At 41.5% G+C, this 14,907-nt stretch overlaps 2 protein-coding genes and 1 long non-coding RNA gene across 3 annotated transcripts in view; 1 reads left to right on the forward strand and 2 right to left on the reverse strand.

Moving 5' to 3' along the window:
* ppp2cb (protein phosphatase 2, catalytic subunit, beta isozyme) overlaps positions 1-440 on the reverse strand; it is a 34,967-nt gene extending 34,527 nt beyond the window's left edge. The window contains exon 1 of the mRNA XM_043674322.2: positions 153-440. Coding sequence (XP_043530257.1) covers positions 153-254 — 102 coding nt within the window. The 5' untranslated portion in view covers positions 255-440. The remainder of the gene's footprint in view (positions 1-152) is intronic.
* LOC148139902 (uncharacterized) lies at positions 1-12,772 on the forward strand. Its single transcript, XR_015753310.1, has 3 exons — positions 1-42; positions 5,415-5,456; positions 12,368-12,772. It is a non-coding gene; the product is annotated as an uncharacterized LOC148139902 (long non-coding RNA).
* tex15 (testis expressed 15, meiosis and synapsis associated) overlaps positions 7,796-14,907 on the reverse strand; it is a 22,720-nt gene continuing 15,608 nt past the window's right edge. Inside the window, exon 4 of the mRNA XM_043674321.2 lies at positions 7,796-9,211. Coding sequence (XP_043530256.2) covers positions 9,134-9,211 — 78 coding nt within the window. The 3' untranslated portion in view covers positions 7,796-9,133. The remainder of the gene's footprint in view (positions 9,212-14,907) is intronic.

Here is a 14,907-nt window from a genome sequence, read left to right on the forward strand (position 1 = left end):
GCCGCTGTGTCTCACTATTTGGCAGCGGAACCGGCAGCGGCGGTAAGGCCGAGCCCGACGCTTAGAGCCGGGGGCGGGGCTTGGGCCCGAAGGCGCAACGAGAATAAAATACCGAGAAGCCCTGTCGGTTGGCCTTGGCCCTCATCGCTCACCTTCTCGCACAGGGTCCGCACTTGGTTCTCGTTAAGTTGCTTGCACTCGTTCAGCTGCTCGATCCAATCGTCCAGCTCCTTGGTGAACGCCTTATTATCCATAACTACCAGGAACGGCTTTTAAAATTAGTGGAGAGGGGGTCTGGGTGGAAAGGAAAATTTAAATAAAAAGTCCTGGGTGGGAAGGGGAGGGGAGGTTAAAATTTTGATTATAAATAAGTTACATGGATTCGGAACCCCTCCTGAGGAGCTCGGCACCGTCCGTCACTGAGAGAGAGAGAGAAAAAGCGGCTCGCGCCGCCGATCGCGTACGCAACGACGTAACACGCGTACCCGCGGCGCGTGGGGGGGGGCGCGCTCACGCGGCCGAGCGACGGTTGGAAGCCGGTTTGAATGGGCGCGCGAGCGACGGCGGTTCCCTTTATTGGCCCCGCCCCATCTCTGGGCCTAGCCCCGCCTGTATCACGTGGTGTAGCAACCCCTTTGGCTCCACCCAAAATATCACGTGAAACACATGTACCCGGAGCAGACCATTCCGTCCCTTGGAGCCAGTACTGCCATTCATTGTAAACATGATTCAGTGTTCCTGCTCAATGCATCCTTCATGTTTTCTCCCCATACCCTTTGGTCCTTTTAGCCTTGGGAATTGTATCTATTGGGTAACTCCTTTGTGAAAACATTTCACGTTTTGGCCTCAACTGCTTTCTCTGGTAATGAAGACATTTCATCTCAGTTCCAAAAAGCTTACCTTTAATCCTTGGACTGTGACTCTTTGCTCCATCCACCATGTCCTCCTGAATCATGTGACACCCATTGATCACCCATCACATCCTCCTGAACCATGTGACATCCCATTGCTCACCCATCACATCCTCCTGAATCATGTGACATCCCATTGTTCACCCATCACATTCTCCTGAACCCTGTGACACCCCATTGCTCACCCATCACATCCTCCTGAATCATGTGACATCCCATTGTTCACCCATCACATTCTCCTGAACCCTGTGACACCCCATTGTTCACCCATCACATTCTCCTGAACCCTGTGACACCCCATTGTTCACCCATCACATCCTCCTGAATCATGTGACATCCCATTGTTCACCCATCACATTCTCCTGAACCCTGTGACATCCCATTGTTCACCCATCACATTCTCCTGAACCCTGTGACACCCCATTGCTCACCCATCACGTTTTCCTGAACCCTGTGACACCCCATTGCTCACCCATCACGTTTTCCTGTACCTTGTGACACCCCATTGTTCACCCATCACATTCTCCTGAACCCTGTGACACCCCATTGCTCACCCATCACGTTTTCCTGAACCCTGTGACACCCCATTGCTCACCCATCACGTTTTCCTGTACCTTGTGACACCCCATTGTTCACCCATCACATCTTCCTGAACCCTGTGACACCCCATTGATCACCCATCACATTCTCCTGTACCCTGTGACACCCCATTGTTCACCCATCACATCTTCCTGAACCCTGTGACACCCCATTGTTCACCCATCACATCTTCCTGAACCCTGTGACACCCCATTGATCACCCATCACATTTTCCTGTACCCTGTGACACCCCATTGTTCACCCATCACATCTTCCTGAACCCTGTGACACCCCATTGATCACCCATCACATTCTCCTGTACCCTGTGACATCCCATTGCTCACCCATCACATCCTCCTGAACCATGTGACACCCCATTGCTCACCCATCACGTTTTCCTGTACCTTGTGACACCCCATTGTTCACCCATCACATCTTCCTGAACCCTGTGACACCCCATTGATCACCCATCACATTCTCCTGTACCCTGTGACACCCCATTGTTCACCCATCACATCTTCCTGAACCCTGTGACACCCCATTGATCACCCATCACATTCTCCTGTACCCTGTGACACCCCATTGTTCACCCATCACATCCTCCTGAACCCTGTGACACCCTATTGCTCACTCATCACATCCTCCTGTACCCTGTGACATCCCTTTACTCACCAATCACATCCTCCTGTACTCTTTGATACTATTTTCTCACCCATCAGACTCTCCTGTACTCTGTGATATCCCTTTGCTCACTCATTCACATTCTCCTGTGACACCCGTTCACTCATCCATCACAACCTCTACTGTACCATGTGCCACCCCTTTGCTTACCCATCACACCCTCCTGTACCTTGTGACTTCCCTTTGTTCACCCATCACACACTTCTATACCATGTGAAACCCCCACCATGCCCTTCAGCACCATGTGACACCCCTTGATCCACCTACTATGCTTTCCAGCACCATGTGAATGGCGTCCCTTTGCACTCTTAATAATTCAGTTGTCACATTTCACATATATAAACTAGGGCTGTTCTACTCAGAACAACACAGTCAAAGAATCAGAATGATTGTGCAGAAGGAGGCCATTTGGCCTGTTGTGTTAACACAAGCTTATTAAATGAACAATCTTCTTCATCTTCACTGCATAATCCTGAACCTCCTTCATTTTCATATATTTCCCTTCTGAATGCCTGCCTCTTCCTCACTTTGAGGCTGTGTAGGGGAACATAGGCACTCACTACATAGAAATGTTTAATGCTGCCTTTGCTTCTTTTGCCAATTACTTTAAAACCTGTGTCCTCGCATCTTTGTCTCTTTCACAAGTAGGAACAGTACTCTGTGACATCCTTTTGCTCACTAATTCACATCCTCCTGTACCCTGTGACATCACTTTGTTCACCCATCACATCCTGTACTGCTCCATGTGCAACCCCTTTGCCCAACCTTTTTGTCTATTCTGTTCAGACTCTCATGATTTTGAATGCCTCAAACAAGTTGCCTCTCAGCCAATCCGTTTCTAGGCAAAACATTCCCAACTTCCCCAATCTATGTTGATAATTGAAGTCTTCACAACGTTCCTAAATTCTGGACCCAATAGTCCAGCTGAAGCTAAACTTACGCAAGTTCAGTATACACTCCTTGCTCCTGTACTGCACACCCTCCATGCTTTGTTAAATTTACTTTAAACCTGTCCTGCCACTTTTAATAACTAATGCAGATATACACCCAGGTACTTATGTTCCTGAAACCACTTTAGAGGTGTACCCTTAAATTTCCATTGTCTCTCCAAGTCTTTCCTCAAATGAATTGCCTCTCATTTGTCCACATTGAATATCTGCTACTTGCCTGCCCATTTTGCCAACATATCTATGTAGTTTTAAAGTTCTCACAGTTCACAATGCTGCCAAGTTTAGTATCATCTGCAAATTTCAAAATTGTGCTGTACACCAAAATCTGTGTCATTAATGTATATCAGGAAAAGCAACACTAATCCTTGAGGAATTCTATTGAAAACCTTCCTCCAGTTTGAAAAATGTCCATTAACCACTGCTCTCTATTTACTATCACAATGCCAATTTTGTATCTATATTTCTACTTTCATAGTCATCCAGTCCATCAAACATAATCCCAAACTAAGTTGTCCCACCTGCCTGTTCCTGACCCAAATCTCTCTAATTCTTTCCTATTCCTATACTTACCTCAGTGTCTTTTAAGGGTTGTAACTATGTCCGCATTCACCACTTCTTCAGGATATTCATTCCACATGCGAACTGCCCTCTGTGTAGAAAATTATCACCCCCATGATTTTTAAATCTCTCTCCTCTCACCTTATAAGTATGGTCCCTAGTCTTGAAATCCCCCATCCGAGGGAAAAACACCTACTGTTAACCCTATTTATATCCTTCATGGTTTTTAAAACCTCTATAAGGTCACCCCTCATCCTCAGATGCTCCAGGGAAACGAGCCCCAGTCTATTCAGCCTGACCCTATACCGCAAACCTTCCAACCCTGGTAACAGCACACAAACCAACAGCCACTCTCAGACAACAACTCACCAAAACAAAGGACCCGATAGCCAGCTTGAGCAAAACCAATGTAGTGTACAAAATCCCATGCAAGGACTGCACAAAACACTACATAGGACAAACAGGAAGACAGCTAACAATCTGCGTCCATGAACACCAACTAGCCACGAAACGACACGACCAGCTATCCTTAGTCGCCACACACTCAGATGACAAGCAACATGAATTCGACTGGGACAACACTACTATTATAGGACAAACCAACAGAGAACAGCCAGGGAATTCCTAGAGGCATGGCACTTATCCACAGATTCAATCAATAAGCACATCGACCTTGACCCAATATACCGACCACTGCAACGGACAGCTGGAACTGACAACCGGAAACGGCAGAGACAAACCGCTATAAATGCCGGAGGAAACATCACAGAAGCGCTTCACAGGAAGCTCCCAAGCACTGAGGATGTCATCCAGATAGGGGACGAAACGTCTGCAACACAAATTCCCAGCTCTGCGAACACAACCACAACATTACATTCAAATTTAGCCTTTCTTGTACAAGATACCATTATGGCATTTTCAGATCCAAATGATTTGAAAGTTTGGATGCATACAGAGAGTTAAATTCTGTAAAAGTGAAGTCAGATCAGATTCCCATTTACATTACTAACTGCATCACCAATTTTATTAGCAAGCTTGGATCTTTGGCTTCCTGTTCTTTCACCTAAGCCGTTTATAAATCTGTTTACAAGCCAAGGCCCCAGTGCAGATCCCTACGAGACACTATTAGACACATCTTGATCATGGAATACTTGCTTATTATCTCTACTCTCTGTCTTCTACATATTCATCAATTCTTTACCCATATCAACTGGTTGCCTCAATTTTGTTTCTCCTGACGACCTCTTCCATGGAACTTTACTGATTACATTCCATGAACTCATTTCCAAAGACAACCACTGTATAGCTCTTCAAAAAATTCAATGCTGGCTTTCTTTATTAGCTCAAGTACACAGGCACACTGCTTCTAACCAGCAATGGTTTGATTCTCTCTGTGTAATGCAGTGGAAGATCAATTCCTATGTATAATATTTTTTAAGTCAGCATTAAAAACATACTACACAAAAATGAAGCTCACGATATGCCAAATTATTTTAGCCAGATTACAGAAGAGTCTTGATTTAACAATTATCCAGTGAATCTTGTAAACAATGACACAGCATATTTGTAATTGGTAGTTTTTACAGCTGACTCTGCACGTCACTATTCCATCAGCGTTCTATTCATAGAACTTAAGAAGATAATATCTTTTCAATTGAATATATATTTCAGCATAGAGAGCTTAGGTAGTAAATTAATAATGCTATTGAAAATGATATTTCTTATTATATTCCAGCCTTCATCCCATTGAAAGGGAAGCCCAGTTTGCAGTGTGAAGGTAACAAATAGGCCTGTCATAAAGAACTGTAACCACAGAAAGTTGTCAAATCTTAACTTGTCAGAAATATGGATCATTTTCTTAATTTCTCTGCACATTAGCAAAAAATATACATAAAACAAAGGTCTGAATTTATATCGCAATGTTGTAATACAGATGGATATACAAAAATGGTTTACAACTGTTCGAGTATTTTGTCTTGTGATGTCAAAAATGCGGCAGTCTATATATGCACATCAAAGGTCCCAAATACAACAATGAAATAATCACTAGATAATGTTATTTTTAAACTATCGTTAATGGATTAATTTTGCAAGAACAGGGGAGAGAATGCCTCTGTCTTCTGAGGAAGTACAATGACAATTTACATTCATCTGTTGAAATCAGGAGGGGACACGAGATAGCTTTGGCAAATAGGGTTAAGGAGAATCCAAAGAGATTCTTCAAATACATTAAGGACGAAAGAGTAACCAGGGACAGATTAGGGCCCCTTAAAGATCAGCAAGGCCATCTATGTGTGGAACCACAGGATATGGGTGAGATACTAAATGATTATTTTGCATCAGTGTTTACTGTGGAGAAGGATATGGATGCTAGAGAATTTGGAGCAATCAACAGTGATATCTTGAAAATTGTCTCTATTATAGAGGAGGAGAGATATGGACAAGTTGGACTGAAGGATCTGTTTCCATACTGTGCATCTCTATAACTCTATGACAATGACTCTATGACTGGGGCAGAGGTGGCCTCAGTTTAAATCCCACCCAAAAAACAGCATCACTGACTGTGCATCACTCGTCCAGTACTGCACTGAGTTGTCAGCCCAGATTGTGTGTTCAGGTCTCTGGAGGAGCAAGGCTTGAACACACAACCACTGAGAGCTATCTGTGAAGTAGTTACAAGATGACTGTGTAACCCCTTGTAAACATGATTTGGAGGTGCCGGTGTTGGACTGGGGTATTCGATGTTAAAAATCACACAACACCAGGTTATAGTCCAACAGATTTATTTGGAAGCACTAGCTTTTGGAGCGCTGCTCCTTCATCAGGTGGTTGTAATGGTTCAATCTGCATCTTCTTTCCATTTCCTAACTTAGTTCCATACCCCCAATATTCTTATTAAGCAAAAATTAGACATAACTTGCAGAAATGCATTCAATGCTGTACCATCACCAGCTGGCCAGTCAAGGACAAATGATCTTGTGCAGTTTTACTGGAAATTTTCAGAAATATTCAAATTTTTCCAATGTAAGGGTTGTTCTTGGCCACATTTTCCATGGTGACTGTTGCACTTTACTGCAACAAGCCTGAAAAAAATGACATGTTGGCATTTTGAAGGAATAAGTAAGTTGATGGCCACCTGAGAACAGATAATATTTTGTTGCAGACAGAATAAAGAAACCCTCTTGATTCTTGGAAGCATTTTCTGCGATGTTAAGAAAACGGACAGGTGTTATCCATGGTTTAGCCTCACCTTGGGCCACAAATTCTGATTCCAGAACAGAGGCATGGGCAAACAATCGAGGCTAGCATTTCAGTGCAGTACTAAAGGAGTACTATAGTGTCAGAGGTGTCATCTTCCTGTTGAGATGTTAAACTTCTGTTTTTCCAGCTTGACATTTGGAAGAAAAGCAATGGACTTTTCTCAAAGTCCTGGCTAATGTTCATATCTCAACCACCATCACGGAAATGGATTTTCTAGTTATTTTCACGTTGGTGTTAATAGGCATTATTAGGTATAAATTGATTGCAGTTTTTCCTACCATGAAATAATGATAATGCTTGAAAAATACTTCATTTTGTAGTATCTTGAGGTTGTAAAAAGGTGTTATATAAATGCAAGTTATTTCTATTTCAAACAAACCCACTTGATTCGCACACCATCCAAAATCTTAAGCATGTACTCCCTCCACTGCTAACACACAGTGGAAGCAGTCTGACCCATCTACAAGATGCACAACAGCAATTCACGGAGGCTCCTTCAACAGCCCCTTCCAAACCTGCAAACTCCAATGTAAGTTCCCCTCCTGGTCGTACAACAGCCATCCTGTTCCTTCACTGTCATGGGATCCATGTCTTTGAATCCCTCCTCAACAGCACTGTAAAGTGTATCTACACGGCATGATCAGCAGTGATTGAAGAAGGCACTTCCTACAGGGCACATATGGATAGGCAGTAAATGCTAGCTGAGCTGGCAATGTCCACATCCCAAGAAGAATAAATTTCTCTTTAGATGGTTATACTCAGTGTGTTTTAACACTGAGCAACAGTTTAAAGTAGATATTCCAAAAATAGTGAAATATTGTTCAATGTTGTAATTTTTTGTGATTCATTTGTATAAATTATTTCTGTCCATGCTGTAGAGGCATGCGATTTACAGGCTTACGTTAGTCTTTCTCAGCCTAGGCCCAATGAATTAAAGTCACTGAATAATTTTTCTTTGCTGTTCAAAATGAGATTGTTTAATAAAGCACCATATCACACACAGGCACCATATCAAATGTGTATTTTCATCAAACGCAAACACTTAGTAAGGTATAAAAATATGCACCAACTCTCATTTCCTATTAACAGCACACATCACACTAATAGGCATTACTTGAATCATTAACAGTGAAAATGAAAAAGCAATGCATCATTGCAACATCTTTACATTTATCTCAGAAATAGAGACTGAAAAATAATGAACACTTAGAAACAAACAGCCAGTGTCAAGTATATTAAGAATTAAAGTTTTCCCATGACTAGTATACACAATTTATTTGTGTGACATGATGTTTATTTTTGGACTTTAACAAATTTAAAAAATGGGAATGGTAGACTTTTAAATGTATCAGAATGCTCTGGAGTACTTAAGTGCCCCTTTAGAATTTAGATTTCCGTCTCCCTCTTATAACCAAAGGGAAGGGCAGCCTGCTGAAGGCATACCCTCAGGCCATTTGCCAATTCCAGTATCATGTTTCTTCAAAGTACCTCTCAAATTTGTGACACAATAACATCTTTTGTGGTTAGCCTTTTGTTCCAATATTGTTCTTTTTAATCAAAAAAGCATTACTGAATTAACTCCAACAAACATGGCAAACAAAATTGTTAAATTAAAATATCAGAAAATATCAGCAAAATAAAATGTCTCAGATATTTCTTTTGCACTCAACAACTGAGGTTATTTGCTGTTATCTTGCATCAAGTACAGAGACAGTACCAATTCCAAAATAACACTTGGAATAAAATAGAATAAAGATAGAATTAAATACTTTCCCATTAAGATAAATTTAAACCACATCAGCACATTGTAAATGTACTCACAGTAAAACAAATGGAAAATTCACATTTGATGTGCTTCATTGCACATTTATTACAAATTGTGATTCCATTGATCAGATGTTTATTTTGATCCGACACCGATGTTGCATTGTCCTTTTTATGTGCTGTAATCTTTGCACTTACTCAAAGGTATTAACTCATTTAAACAATGCTCCACTACACTAATAACACAGGCAAACTAGCTTGTAATCACCTAGTTACAGTGAAGATCTAGGGAAATGCGCAATCCTAATTAAAATATCAAGCTATTTTGCCAAGGTCATGTTCACTTGCTCATTTATTTATTCATTGTGAAAACGTTTGCCTTGCTGTTCATGTTTGAGACAGTACTCATCATTCCAGCCTAATTGCAGATCAGGAAGCACACACAGAACCTTGTTGTTTGTGAGAGGATGTTTGGCATTCAGAGTTCCTCAGGTCATTGCCCGCAACCTGCAAATGAAGAAAAAAGTTTACATGGAAATACAAGATAACAAAAAATGTTAATAGATTATGATGGCAAGAACTGATCATTGAGTTCATCAGGTTTAATCAGGTTAACTAAAGCTCACTGCTATCCCATGGTGATTTTCAAAACTGCAGGACATATTTTGCTCTAGTTTTAGAGAGAAGGTGAATTAGAAAGGATCATTGCATGTCATGCAGCATGCTCTTTTTTCCATCTATTCGTAGACTCTTACTTCTCTGTTTCAATTCTTTAAAACTATCCCTGAACTATAATCACTTCCTGACCAAAAGACTGAGCTTCAGACAGGTTTCAAGTACTTCTCTAAAGCCAATCACTACTACTGGAAGGTATAAAGCACTGTTAAACCTTACGCAAACAAACACAAGTTTACTTTATGGGGTCCTCTCTTGCTGATACTGGATGGCATGAGTATGATGGGCACTCTACCAGGAAGCCCGGGTTCAGGTCCCACCTGCCCTGAAAGTATGTCATAACAGATCCGAACAGATTAAGATCAGAAAAGCAAGCTTAAGGGCTCTTCTGGTGTAGTGATAGTGTCCCTATCTCTGAGCCAAGAGGTCCAGGTTCAATTTCTACCTGCTCCAGAGGTATGTAACAACATCTCTGAACAGATTGATTAGAAAATATCTACAACATAGTATTTATCTTCCAGGTCTTTCTCTTCTATTTATTGATATATCCTGAAAGAATGTTCCAAAAAAACTGAAATACACACAACTAATTTATTAGCACATCATTTTGATCACTTGGTTGAACACGAGACAAACAAGGAAGTCATGAACTTGTGTGCTCATCTTGTTTCCATAATCCCTTTATCCCCCTTGGTTTCAGTCACATGTCCAACCTATTCTCAAATGTTGACCTGGAGTTGAATATTTGTTACTGAAACCAGCATCTCGAGTCAGGAAATGTCCTGCCTTGGTTTAAAGGAACTGAACTCAAATGATTTCTGCCCTGAGGGGAAATGGACGTGAAACCCTGCCTCTGTTCTTTGCTTATAATTAATCCACTGAAACATTTTAGGTCTAACCCCTCCACCAATGCCCCATGCCCTCTGTACCAACTCTTGCCCCCTGTTACTTCTCATGCCTCATCATACTTTCCATGCCAAATCACTGCTAACTCTTTCCCCTCAGCAAATCCCTGTGGCTCTTCATACATTGCATGCCAACTTATGTCTCCTAGCAACTCCCCATGGCCTTGTTCAGATCATGCAAGCAATACTGAGAGCCCAATCACTGCATGAAGTCAGCGGTTAAAAATCACACAACACCAGGTTATAGTCCAACAGGTTTAATTGGAAGCACACTAACTTTCGGAGAGACGCTCCTTCATCAGGTGATAGTGGAGGGCTCGATCCTAACAAACAGAATTTATAGCAAAAATTTACAGTGTGATGTAACTGAAATTATACATTGAAAAATGGATTGTTAAGCCTTTCATCTGTTAGAATACAGTGATAGTTTCACTTTTTTTATAAAATGTTGCATTCTTGGGTTAGCTGTTAACAATGGTGATAGCTAGACAATATGTTGAAGGTGTTGGCCCCCTGTGTTCTCTGTCTATGCCATGATGTTTATATTGATTCTAATCTAAAAAGTGAGATAACAGAGTTTTACATAAATTCATGCAGTTTTTGAGCTCAGAGTTCTACCATGAATGCATGCAGTTTTTGAGCAAAGTACAATGTAACCCTGCAAGTACAAATTCACCCCACAAAATATATGTGTGCATGTGGGTCTTTGTCTGTCTGTGTGTGTGTGTGTCTGTCTGGGTTGGGGGTTGTGAGTGTGAGAAAGTGTAGGTGTGTGTGTGTAGTGAGTGCAGAGTGTCTTAAGTCTGTGAGGGGGTGCATGTGTGAGTGTGGGAGTGTGTGTGTCTGTAAGGGTGTGTGTGGGTGTCTGTGTGTGCATCTGTGTGTATAGGAGTGCCTGTGTGTGTGTGAGAGTGTGTGTGTGTAGGAGTATCTGTGTGTGTGTATAGTGCAATGGTGGTCACCTGTAATGTGCCATGAACCCAAGGTCCCGGTTGAGGCCCTCCCTATGGGTACCGAACTTAGCTATCAGCCTCTGCTCGGCCACTTTTCTCTGCTGCCTGTCCTGAAGTCCTTGGAGGATGGTCACCTGAAGGTCCGAGGCTGAATGTCCTGGACCACTGAAGTGTTCCCCAACTGGGAGGGAACCCGTGCTTGATTGACATCCTTCATGCTCCCTTCTTTCATTCTCTCTTCTGTCAATGTTTTAGTATTTATTTTGGCAGTATTAAGAGGTGTGAAATGTTTGAAGCCTCTGATATTATTGATATTTCAATGGTTTGTCTGACACTTTCAGAGCATTGGAGGAACAGCAGTTTCTTTTTCAAAGGGCATTTCTAATTGATCCTCTTTTTGCCTCTTTAGTTCCACATGTCATTTTATATGGTCTACTGGTTGTAGGAGTGACCCGTATCTGTTTATATCAACATGGCCGACAAAAAAATAAGTAAAACTTAACCTGTTTACACAGTGAAACATAATGGTATCTTTGAGCAAGACTACTCCAAGGTCAGCAAGGGGACCCTACAAGAAACCATCCAAGGCAGTTTTGATAAGTGGATGTCTAAAGACAGACAAGTGATTGATCCCAGCTTCATTAATGAGAGGATGATTGTCCCAGTAAATGAAAAGCACCAAGTATGAGTCTCAGCCAGTGAACCAGCCAGATTGACTCCCTAAGCAGTGGCAAAGACAACAGCTAAAGTTATTTTGTTGTAAATAATTGTTTCTTTGAAGTTACTTGCAATATTAAGAAATAGGTTCTAGTTAAAGTTCTTCAGGTAATCACAGAAGTAGTTTTCAACATAAAGGATAGATACACATATAACCAAAGTATAATACAAGCAATAGGAAACAAAAACACTTAAATATAGATGTGAAAGTTAATTAGTCTCAAGAAATTAGTCTCTTACCCCCCAAACAAAATAGATTGTTCACAGGTCATTAATTACAAAGTGCTAACAGTTGAAGTAACTATACAACTTTACACTTTATAACTAATTTGATAACAGAAAACAATATTAAAAATCTTATAGCACATAGTTAAAACTAACTGTATTTTTTGTATTTTTACATCTATAATTAGGATAACGGGAAATACAATGAATAACAGAATTTAGACTGTCCTTCGAGACAAGCAGGCCTGAGACAGATCTGGAATACAAATGAATAGGATGTATAGGAAGATCCCATGGCCTAGAGATCATGGGAACCTGGGGTTGTCCAGAGGAATATACATCATTGATTAAGTGTTTAATAGGTATATGGAATTAAGGGGAAAGGACAGTGGCTATGTTGCATTTGATTACTGTGACATAATGTATAAAAATGCTATATTTTACTGTAAAGATTTTACTGCCATTGACCTCTCTTCCAATCTAAGCCAAAGATTTAAGGAAAAATTGCTTTCTCACATTGAGGCCAGATTTGGGGAAGATTCGTTAGCCCTCTCTCTGCACTAACCGGTTTTTGTTTGAATAAAAGTCTTTCACTTGCCTGAATCCTGCCTGCCTCCTGTTTGTTCCCTGTCAGGGACGAATGCTCCTACACTGGTTATACACATAGTGCACAATGACATGAAAGGCACATAAGTTGGCATTGAGTTACAGAGTCATACAGCATGGAAACAGACCCTTTGGCCCAAGCAGTCCATGCCAACCATAATCCCAAACTAAATTAGTCCCACCTGCCTGTGCATGACCCACATTCCTCCAAACATTTCTTATTCATGTACTTATCCAAATGTCTTCTAAATGTTGCAGCTGTACCCACGCCCACTACTCCCTCTGGAAGTTCATTCCACATTGTGTAAAATAGTTGCCCCTCATGTCTTTTTTAAATTGCTGCCCTTTTACCTTAAACATATGCCTCCCAATCTTAGAATCCCCCACCCTAGGGAAAAGACATATGCTATTCGTTTTATCTACCCTTCATGATTTTATAAACCTCTATAAGGTCACTCCTCAATCTCCTACACTCTGGTGAAAAAAGTCCCAGCCTATCTCAGGAGTTTTAACTCAAACCCTCCATCCGTGGCAACATCTTGGTAAATCTTTTGTGAATCCTCACCAGCTTTATAATAACCTTCCTACAACAAGGAGACCAGGACTGTACATAGTGCTTCAGAAGAGGCCTCAACAGCATCCTGTACAACCTCAACATGACAGCAAACTCGATATTCAAAGGTCTGAGCATTGAAGGCAAGCATGTTAAATGCCTTCTTAACCACCCTGTCTACCAGTGACACAAACTTCAAAGAATTATATACCTGAACTCCTAAGTTTCTCTGTTCTACAACACTACCGAAGGCCATACTCTTAATTGCATAAGTCCTGCCCTTGTTTGTTTTACCAAAATGCAATACCTCACATTTATCCAAATTAAATTCCATCTGCCGTTCCTCAGCCCATTGACCCAATTGATCAAGATCTCTTTGTAATCTTAGATAGTCTCTTCACTGTCCAATATACCACCAATTTTGGCATCATCTGCAAACTTACTAAGCATGTCTTCTGTACTCTCATCTAAATCATTTATATAAATGACCAACAAAAGTGAAATTGAAATTGCATTGGCATGGAGAACATGAAGCACGATGATAAATGACTGGGGGGGCGGGGGTTGGAATTAGCACGGAGGGTTTGAGGGCTATGGGGAGAGAGTGGATGGCATGGATAAAAACTTGGCTTACAAAATGTCCTGAGTCCAAATGATTGTACACCACTCTTCTGAGAGGCCTTAAGCTACGTATCATGGAGAAACTGGTCTAATACCACAAAAGTTGCAGTGGTATTAAAAGATACTCACTCCCAAGATTGAACTGGCTAGATCAGGGTATGGGGAATAGGCTCATTGCACAAACACAATCAAATCTTGCTCAGCAAAAATTGCCAATACTGGGAATGGGGGCAGCAATTCCAGGATCAGATCTGGCCTACCATTTTAAATGGCTCCAGAGTGACTTGACTCTGGAAAAAGGTAGCCACTCTTCCCATGCCTTGGTCATTCCTCTTGATCAGCTGATAGAAAGTTCACACCCCCACCTTGAAGAATGTCCTCTGAACTCTGGACCCCAGCCCCCAGGAGAACTCAAAGCATGACTTCATTATCTCTACTTTCTTCACAAATGGCCCATATTCAAAATCAATGGAGGATCACTTCACTCCCTGCAGCGCTCTGCTGGCAACCATCAGCCAGCCACCTCACTACATCCAGTGCAATACAGGATGGAAACTAAGATTGAAAGCATATTCAGAAACATGTGTAGTGTTCAGTAGGTACATCTGGTAGCTCATCGATGCTCACTGTGCTTGATTCATTAAAAAAGGTATTGACCATAGAGAACATAAAGAGACAGATAGGACAGAATCTTATATGGGTCTGAGCGTCATGGGATATGGTGAGATTTGTGGTAGAATCAGATAAGAAGTGAGAGAGGATCAAGTCTTGGGGGAAACAGAAGTAAGGGTGGTCCAAGTTGTTACGTTCGGGGAGGTGTCTTAAGTGAGTGAATAGGGAGTGCAGAGGGCATGCAGCACAGGTGGTGTCAGGGATTGGTGTAGGTGAGAGCAAGTTTAGAAGATGGTGCAAGAAAAAGTGAGTTTTAACTTGGTACATAGAGTGCAC

Source organism: Chiloscyllium plagiosum, unplaced genomic scaffold (genome assembly GCF_037043375.1).
Source record: "Chiloscyllium plagiosum isolate Xiang-an unplaced genomic scaffold, Cpla_swu_hap1 HiC_scaffold_36, whole genome shotgun sequence".
Taxonomy (NCBI): Eukaryota; Metazoa; Chordata; class Chondrichthyes; order Orectolobiformes; family Hemiscylliidae; genus Chiloscyllium; species Chiloscyllium plagiosum.